Raw genomic sequence first — 10,010 nt, 5'->3', positions numbered from 1 at the left:
CTCTCTCTCTCTCTCTCTCTCTCTCTCTCTCTCTCTCACACACACACACACACACACACACACAGTCTCAGAACAAATAAATTATTAAATAGGCTGCCAGGATTTAAAAGGTGCACATTTTTACGGTTATTAAATGTACTGTACGGATCCATGTAGACAGTCCAGGATTGAACCTACACAAAGTCCTTCTTGCCTGACTCCCAAGAACTGAGATCACATGCTCCAGGCTGTATTACATCCCCCGCCCCATGTTTTTTAAAGATAGTACCTCACAGAGCCTATGCTGGTCTTGAACTTGTTATACAGCCAGGAATGACCTTGACTGAATTTCTGGTTCTTCTGCCTTTACTGCTTCAGTGCAGGGATTACAGGTATGAAATACCACACAGGGTTTATTCATTGGTAGATGAAAGCAGGGCCCCATGCATGCTATGTAAGCACTCTATCAACTCAGAGGAGAAAAGCTTTTTAAACAGAGTCTGTAAAAACATTCCAGGGGTTGGAGATTTAGCTCTGTGGTAGAGCAAGCACAAGACTCTCAGGTCTCTCTGAACAAAACAAAATACCATTCTAGTTTAGGTTCCTCTAAAGAAAAGGAAAAACTCAGAATACTTACAATGAAAACTTAGAATCCCTTCAGAAATGAACATCACCACCCCCACACCCCACACCCTCTGTCATACTGCTTGCAGAATTAACCTCAATTCAGAAGTAGCTCCATCTGGCTCTTTACCTACCTTTGTGATTTCATCTCTACCGTTTTTCTTAAGATCCTTAGCTTTGGCAATCTATTCAAGTGTGTGTGCATAATGCTGATGTATGGAAATACACACCTAATTGCCACATGCATGCTAGCATAGAAATAGAGAAGAAACCTTCTTTGTTGTATATTTGTTACTAGTATTGTGTTTTGTCCTCCTTTTTTATGGAGTTGCAGGACAGAGAACCCAAGACCTCATACACAGTGCTTGAGTGCTTTACCACTAGAATCTCCAGCAATTTTCATTCTTTTTTTTTTCTTGGTTTTTCGAGACAGGGCTTCTCTGTGTAGCCCTGGCTCTCCTGGAACTCACTCTGTAGACCAGGCTAGCCTTGAACTCAGAGATCCACCTGCCTCTGCCTCCCAAGTGCTGGGATTAAAGGCATGCACCACTGCCTGGCGAAATCTTCATTCTTAAGAAACTCATTCCAAGGCCAGATGAAATTGAAAACTGAACTTTAAAGTACAGTGTGGAGGTTAAAAAAAAAAAAAATCACACAGTAACTGGACAACTTGTACTAATTATTACAAAGTCAAATGAGGGCCAGAGAGAAGGCTCAGTCTTTGAGAGTACATACTACCCTCACAAAGGATCCCAGTTCAACTGCCAGCATCCATATCAGGTAACTCACAATGGCTTGTAATTACAGCTGCTCCAGAGGTTCTGATGCCTCTGGCCTCATGGACATTACTCATACACAGTCCCATCAACAAACACATAAAATAATAAATCTTTTTTTTTTTTTTTTTTTTAAGATACAATCTCACTATGTAACCATGGCTGGCCTGAACAAGAGATCTGCCTTCCTCTGTCTCTCAAGTACTGGAATTAAAGATGTGTACCATCATGTCCATCAAAAAAATGAACACAAAGATGTTCCACCATATGATTCTTAATATTCATTAAATATTCCTGAGGGCCAGTGAGGTGGCCCAGCAGATGCCAGGAATGACCAATCCTTAGTTCCTGCAGAGGGAAAGGAAAGAAACTGACCCCTGCACAGGCATAGCAGCAAGTATGTGCCCACCTTCAAATAAATACATTATAATGAAAATCTTTACACACTTGTGTAAGTGTCTACAGTTCAATGAAGCACTACTTGCAATAGCAAAAAAAAAAAAAAAAAAAAAAAAAAAAGATCGACAATGTAAAATCGCATCAAGAAGACGTTAAATATCCTGCCACAAATGAAGCATGGAGGCAGCAAAAAGAAATCAATGATCAGGACACACAGAGCTTGACTCCATAGCTCTTGGCTATTACCTGCAAGACCCTGGCTTTGACCTCCAGCCAGCAGGAAAAAGAGACATCTACATAAAATGATGAGAAATGTGTCCAAGATGTGTAGTGAAGAAAAAAACCAAACAGTATAAGAGTATGCCTAGTATGATTACACTCAGGTTTTTATAACTGTATGTAATTACAAAGCAAGTATGTTATATAAATTCAAATGGTATCCCCCAGGAATAGGAAGGACTAAGAGATAAATGTAGAGACTAGATTTTCAATATCCCAACCTATCCCCTGCAGAAGATCCAATATAGAATTAAGTGCTCTACCACTGAGCTATAGCCAAGCCTAAAAAGCTTATTTCAATTCCTGGTCCCACATGGTAGAAGGAGAAACTGACTTCCAAAACTTGTCTTTTGACACAGGAACATCCAAACTTGCTCTCCCTTTCCCCTCTCTCACACTTGCACATATATGTGGACACACTTTTACACAGGGAAAAGATACAAACAAAGAAAGACAAATAGTCAACAGACAAATGCACAACAACTGATGAATTTTACTAGCAATCAGAGAAATGCAAACAAATGCACAAGAGATGCCACCGCTCATATTCAATAGTATGTCTATGATAACAAAGAATGCCCCTGTATGTGGTGGGACTCAGATGGTGAGGTAAGTAGCTAAGTAGCACAGCCTGGACTACATAACACAACCCTGTCTCAACAGAACAGAACAAAACAGAAGACTAGTAAGAACTGGCAAAGAAGGCATAATATCAGCACTTGGAAGTCAGAGGCAAGTGGCTCTCAATGAGTTCAAGACCAGCTTGGTTTACAAAGCAGGACAGCTAGGACTAAACAGAGGTATTCTCTTTCAAAAATAATAAAAATGAATAAATACATATCACCAAGGCATGAAGAAATTAGAAATTATCGGCCGGGCGGTAGTGGCACATGCCTTTAATCCTAGCACTTGGGAGGCAGAGGCAAGCAGATTTCTGAGTTTGAGGCCAGCCTGGTCTACATAGTGAGTTCCAGGACAGCCAGGACTACATAGAGAAAACCTGTCTCAAAAACAAACAAACAAACAAACAAAAAACCAAAAAAAAAAAAAAAAAAAAAAAAAAAAAAAAAAAAGAAAAAAAAGAAATTATGAAACCCAGGCTAGGGCTGGCGAGATGGCTCAGCAGTTAAGAGTACTGACTGCTCTTCCGAAGGTCCTGAGTTCAAATCCCAGCAACCACATGATGGATCACAACCATCTGTACAGCTACAATGTACTCATATACATAAAATAAATAAATCTTGGGGCTGGCGAGATGGCTCAGCGAGTAAGAGCACTGACTGCTCTTCTGAAGGTCCTGAGTTCGGATCCCAGCAACCACATGGTGGCTCACAACCACTGGTAATGAGATCTGACACTCTCTTCTGGTGGTGTCACTGAAGCTACTACAGTCCTGAGATCAATTCCCAGCAGCCACACACAATAGCTCACGGCCATTTGTACAGCTACAGTGTACTCATATACATAAAAATAAATAAAATAAATCTTAAAAAAACAAAAAAACAACAAAAAAAAAGAAACTCAGGCTGGCTTTGAACCTCCAGCAATCATCCTTCTGCTACCCATGTGCTGGGATTACAGGTGGGTGTCCCCCAGCTGTAAACATAGTTCCATTACACCTGAGACAGAAAACCCTATCTAGACGGTCAGTACAATGACTTATCAGTAAAGGTGCTTGCTGCCAAGCCAAGACTTAACTCCCCTGAGACCCACATGGTAGAGAGAGACAATACACTTCAGCAAATTGTCCTCTGACCTCCATTATGTACACTATGGCACACACACACACACACAAGAAAGTGAAAAAAAAATGTCAATTTAGGTAGCAGGAGAGATGGCTCTGTGGTTAAGATCACTGGCTGCTATTCCAGATGACCTGGGTTTTGTTCCAAACACCAACATGCAGGCTTACAATCACTAGAACTCCAGTTCCAGGGGACCTGACACCTTCTTCTGGACTCCCTGGGCACCAGGCCAAGTATTTATAGTTTTTTTTCATTATGAGAAGAGGTTTCTCTGTAAATCCCTGCCTAGCTATCTTGAAATTCCACCTGTAGATTCACCCGCCTCCAGAGTGCTTGGATTAAAGGTGTATTAAAGGCATGTACCACCTCCATAGGCCAAAAATTTTCTCCATACCTGAGACAGGCTCCAGTGTGACTGACTGGCTGGCCTTCAACTAAGTATATAGCCAAAAATGATTCTGAACTCATCTTCCTGTCTCTACTGCCAAGTGTTTATAGGTATGCATTAGCATGGTAAGCTAATCTTCAATCTTAAGGCCTGGATTTAAGGCCTTGTACCTGGTAGGTAACTTGTTATATCCTCAACCTGCTCTTCACCTGGGATAGGGCCTTACTTGTAGGTTATTCAGGTTGGCCTTAAACACAATCTGTAGTGGAGGCAGGCCTTGAATTTGTAATTTCTCCTATTTTTGCCTTGATAGCTTAGATTTCAAAATTGAAGTACCAGACTTAGTTTGGATTGTTTTAGAAGGTGAATTTGAGCATGTGTGAATTCTATCAAAATAGCTGTTATTCATATACTTATTTTGAGATCAGGAACTCAAGTGTGCAGCTAGCTGTAAATATGTAGTAAAGAGCCAGGTGGTGGCACACGCCTTTAATCCCAGCACTTGGGAGGCAGAGGCAGGCGGATTTCTGAGTTCGAGGCCAGCCTTGTCTAGAGTGAGTTCCAGGACAGAGAAACCCTGTCTCGAAAAACCAAAAAAAAAAAAAAAAAGTAGTAAAGAGTAGTCTTGAACTCCTCTAGCCTCATACTTCCTGACTTCTGGGATTATAGACAGAGACACCATGCCCAGATAAAATAAATCAAAATAAACAAAGGGGAAGAGTATTTGTAGAGTCGATTTGACTTAAGTCTCCAAATACTCAAAATGTCAGGGTAAGATTTATGCTTATTTATGTTTTGTGATCATTACACTCACAATGAATTTAACATATACTTTGAATGAAGAAAGTGTTAAAATGTTACACAGGTTTTTGCGGACTAGAGCAGAATGCATCTTTCCCAGTAAAATTAAGGACCAAACTGAACACAATCTGAAACGTGCAATTTCTCACATTCCCAACGGAATATACCAGATGATTTGAATATTTCAAAAGCAAAGGCAAAGCTTGATTCTAAACCAACGGATGGGCAGTGGTATTCATTTCTACTTATTAAAACTTCGTTTAATGAAAGGGAGAAAGTTAAAAGAGTGAACGAAAGTCCCATTATAAAACATTCCAAGAGACTATTTTTGAATATTCGATGTTAAGCCTCACAGACTTTTGAAGAAAAAATTGTGAAAACGAATAAATGTGCCTACGATCAGAATAAGAAGAAACCCGGGGGCGATGTGCAGGCGGTGTCCCCAGCCGCAGGGCCCGCGCCCCTGTTGGGGCCTGCTGTGAACCAAGGCCCGGAGGCCCAGCCCGACCAGCTTCGACACCGAAGCGAGCGCCAAGGGACTCGTTCCGCGCGAAGGTCAGGTCGAGCGAAGCCGCCCGGCTCCCGAGAGCTCCACCCTCCCCTCTTGCTCTCCCTCCCCTCAGCGGCCCCCTAAGGGGACAGGCGGGGCGCTGCGAGAAGGGGGGGGTGGGGTGGCGTCTTCACAGAGAAAAGCTCCGCCGCCCTAGAGTGGCGGCCTCAGGTTATTAATAAACTCCGCTTCTGCCCAGGCTCCGCTACGAAGGCGGCCGTAGGATCGGCCAGGCCTAAGGATCAGCATGAGCAGCTGGAGGTAGAGCCAGGGCCCAAGTGGGCCCGCGCCGCCGCGCTAAGGGCGGCGGCCGGGCGGAGAATAATGCACACTGGGTAAAAACACATTTATATACGAACCTCCGAGAAAATTTTCCAACAATTCCTTCGTCCGACCACCATGCACCAGGACAGGAAACAGCCGCCCGGCCCCCAGGCCCCGCAACTCGCATAGCAATCCTCAGTCCCGCCCCTAGCCTCCATTGGGCTGTCATTACGTCACTCACCCCAAGACTATTGCTCTCGATTGGTCCACATTTAGCTGACGGGCAGGAAACCGCCACTAGCCACGCCCATTCACCCTGCGTCATTGTAGCCTGGCTTTCCTACCCGCTCCTGAGTGGCTGGCGCCAGGTACAGACTCAAAGCTTCTGTGCCTGACTGGTTGGCAGAACTGCTTATCCCGGACCACTCCGCCCTACTGACGAGTGAATTATGCCGATTCTGGGGCCCCAGCGGGAGGCGCCATTTTGTAGCGAGGGAGGGAGGTTCGTCCTTTTGATTGCCCGGGAGGGAAATAGGGTGATGGGCGCCATTTTCCCTACAGGGCTGATGTGGAGACTGGAGCTCCCGGTGGCCCCACCGGAGCGTGTATCGGAGGCCGGATGAGCTTTGCCTTGCTATTGCCGATTGTTATTTCATCGGTAGGGAAGATGAAGGCAGGAGTAGGGCAGCTCGTGGGGCCCACGCGCTCCCTAGGGGATCTCGGAGTCGGCTGGGGCCTTCACTTTGGGTCTCTGTGTACCTAATGCAGCTGATGCCGGAGACTCGGTTCGCAACTTGCCTGCCCTTCCCCAGTCTCCGGGCATAGCCATGCCATGGGAAGTTGAGCTTTCTGCTCCTGCTAAAATTCCGGAGCCGAGCTTCCGCTGGGAGGCAAAGCGAATGCTCTACCGTGTCCGTGGATTTGTGGGTCGCCCCGTTTCTTTGCCTGTGCTTTCCCTGTTGTGTGGAACTGGAGGATGAAGAAAGCATGTTGGGTTCTTTAACCTATTGAGACATTAGTTGTGGCATGTGTGATAGGTTTTTTTTTGGTCCTCTTTGCCCAACCCTTTACTTAAATGCCAATACGAGGCATTTCAGATAAAGCGTGCCGAATCTGCAGTTAAATCGAGTTGCCAGGTGTATATTACAATAGGATAGGGAGGCTTACTGGCATTTAATAGTCGATTGTATTTAAGATTATGTCATAGATAAAAATAAGTAGCTGGAGTTTGTAACTGAATCTAGTCGGAACCTACAGCATTACCTTCTCTAGAATTTAGTTTGCAGTGTATACCAGTAGGCTATGAATTTGGCTGGAAATTATCCTTCTTCCAAGTTTCCAGAGTGTTAAAAGAGTAGGCTTGTTGCCACAACATCAGGCCCAATACATTACAATTTTTAAATGTTAATCCAACGAGGACATAGTTACATAACTGGTACTCAAATGCCATTTGAAAGGTAACAGGACTTACATAGGACATACATAGGCTGTCTGGCCTCATTTGCTATGTAGACTGCTATGCAATTGATGACATGATTTTGAACTAATCCACCGGCAACCCCTACCAAATCCTGGCAGGTACGTGTCAGGGTTTTGGTACTGTTGGATCTTTCTACCTCCACATGGCCAGTAATGAGATTGTAATAGGCATATGCCACCATCTCTGGTTCTGAACTTTTTTTTTTAATTTTTGAGACGGGGTTTCTCTGCATAGGTTGACCTAGGACTCAGAAGTCCTCCTACCTCTGCCTCCCAAGTGCTGGGAGTTTTTCGAGACAGGGTTTCTCTGTAGCCCTGGCTGTCCTGGAGCTCACTCTGTAGACCAGTCTGGCCTTGAACTCAGAAATCCACCAGCCTCTGCCTCCCAAGTGCTAGTATTAAAGGCGTGTACCACCATGCCCGGCTTCTGTACAATATTAAGAACATTCGTTAAACATTCCTAATGCATATTCCACTACCTGTCTTGTACCCGTGTTTAATCCCCAAGAACACAAAATGAATTTGACTTGGGCCCTTGAAAATTAGGATATGACACAGGATTTTTAAAAAGATTTTATTTTATGCTTCAGTGCTCTACCTGCATATACAATCACATGCCAGAAGAAGGCTTCAGATCCCATTAGAGATTGTTTTTGGCCAACCATGTGGTTGCTGTGTATTGAATTCAGGATCTCGGGAACCACTGAGCCATTTCTCCAGCCCACTATATTGTTATTACTAAATTATGTTTCTTATCTTTGGTTTTGCTTTTCTTTTTTGTTGAAACTGTGCTTCTCTGGTGTGTAGCCCCGGCTATTCTAGAATTCATTTTGTAGACCAGTCTGGCTCCTAAGTGATCCAACTGCCTCTGAAGGGAGGGGACTAAAGGCATGTACCACCACCACCACCAAGCTTAAATGTCCAAGGAGGAGGGGGGGGGGGAAGAGCTGAGCAGCTCTGGTCTCTCTTGTATGCTCAAACTGAATAAATCTGGGTAGGTGTCAAAAAAGGACTTAAGAATACATATAGACCAATTTGGAATACACTTATGATAGTTGTTGGTATATGCTCAGCCCAGGGAGTTGAACCTTCTAATGAAGGTGTGGCCTTGGAGTAAGTGTGGTATGGGCTTGCTTCTTTCTCTGAGGCCCAGGTTCTATCCTTGCCACACACAATGGCTCACAGCTAACCATCTAATTTGAATTCCTGACGGATTAACCCTTTGGGCACCAGGTACATATACATATGCAGCCAAAACACCCACAAATTTTTTAAAAATCTGAGGCTTGAGAAATGGTTTATTGGTTAAGAGGACGAATTTTTCTTTTTGAGGACTGTAGTTTGATTCCTGGTACCTACTTCAGGCAGCTCCCAACTATCTGGAATTCCACCTTCAAAAAGACACCACTGAGCTATGGTGTAGAGGTACACACACTGACACATATACACATAAATGATAAAATTTAGATGTGTTAAAAGAACTCAGGTATGTTGTCACACAGGCAGAGTAGGAGACCAGTGAGTGTCCTGTGACAGTAACAACCTAGAGGGATGATGGCTCTAGGTACCTGCTCTTGCAGAGGACTTGGGTTCAGTTTGTAGTACCTACATGGTATGGAGGCTTACAACCATCCTTCATTTTGGTACAAAGATTGATCCCTCTTCTGTCCTCCACCTGCACTGCATAAACTAGAAAAAAATCTGCTCTACCTTCTGATTTCTTTCAGAGCTAATACTATCTCATATTCATACTGATATATGAATTCCATTAATAGCACTACTATGAGAAATGGGGAAAGTAGCAATTGAAGTGGTCAAATATCTTGGGTTAAGTGCACACTGCCTGCTTTTACAGAAGACCAACATTCAATTCTAAGCAGTACATGAAAGTCTTATTAGCATCTATAACTCTAGCTCCACAGGATTGGACCCTCTTCTGGGCAGTGAATGCACCGGGAAGGCAATACATCCATACACATAAAATAAAATTTTTACTAGGACTGTACTTCTGCATTAGGGAGGGATAAAGTTCCAAGCCAGCCTGTCTATAGTTCCAGGCTTCGAGAAAATTCGAGGTTAAGTGTAAGAAGAAAAAATATCATGAAAATTTAGGTATGCTTGCTATACTGTAACTATCAATTCTAATGAAAACTACCAATTCTAACAAATAGAAAATATATGACCTCTGAAAATGAGAATTTTCATTGTGTATAAAACTAAAACTTTTTTGAGATATGGTTATTCAATAACAATGTGAAATGTGGATTAATTTAAATATTAGTGAGGAATTTAAAAAAAATATGTAATAGGTACAGAAATGTAAAGGAAGGTATTAACATGTTATTAACATTCTCCCCTCTGCATACAATATTGAATATTAAATACCTACTCCACTTTTATTGTATTGATTTCATAGAATAGTGACATTCCTTTAAGCAACCTAGGGTATACACTTGGTGTCTTAACTATGAGACAGGAGTAGAAGCATACTTGATTAACAGTTTGCACCCACACATTTAGACATTGCTTTCCTTTTGCCAACATTTTAGAATTAAATTCAGAAATACTTTGATTCCTTCAGAGTCAAAATAGAAAGCCAAACAGCTGCCAACATCAGTGGCTTAAGTATTGGTACACAAGAAAAACACAACACAAAGGTTTTCTTAATTATGCATTTTAAATATCAATATGTGCATTTCATTTGTACAATTATAAATTTTGTTTTA

At 42.8% G+C, this 10,010-nt stretch overlaps 1 protein-coding gene across 4 annotated transcripts in view; it reads right to left on the bottom strand.

Annotated features, from left to right (window-relative positions):
• Znf143 (zinc finger protein 143) overlaps positions 1–6,011 on the bottom strand; it is a 40,179-nt gene extending 34,168 nt beyond the window's left edge. For 2 of the 4 annotated variants that reach the window (XM_031387841.1, XM_031387842.1), the window contains exon 1: positions 5,901–6,011. Coding sequence is in view for 2 of the 4 variants with exons in the window: in XM_031387839.1 (XP_031243699.1) it covers positions 5,901–5,942 (42 nt within the window). In the remaining 2 variants the exon portion in view is untranslated. The remainder of the gene's footprint in view (positions 1–5,900) is intronic. The other 2 variants (XM_031387839.1, XM_031387840.1) reach the window with 1 other exon arrangement.
• Positions 6,012–10,010: the final 3,999 nt, after the last annotated feature.

Source organism: Mastomys coucha, unplaced genomic scaffold (assembly GCF_008632895.1).
Source record: "Mastomys coucha isolate ucsf_1 unplaced genomic scaffold, UCSF_Mcou_1 pScaffold21, whole genome shotgun sequence".
Classification (NCBI taxonomy): Eukaryota; Metazoa; Chordata; class Mammalia; order Rodentia; family Muridae; genus Mastomys; species Mastomys coucha.
The sequence above is the reverse complement of the archived record's forward strand: the minus strand, read 5'-3'. Positions and strand labels throughout refer to the sequence as shown.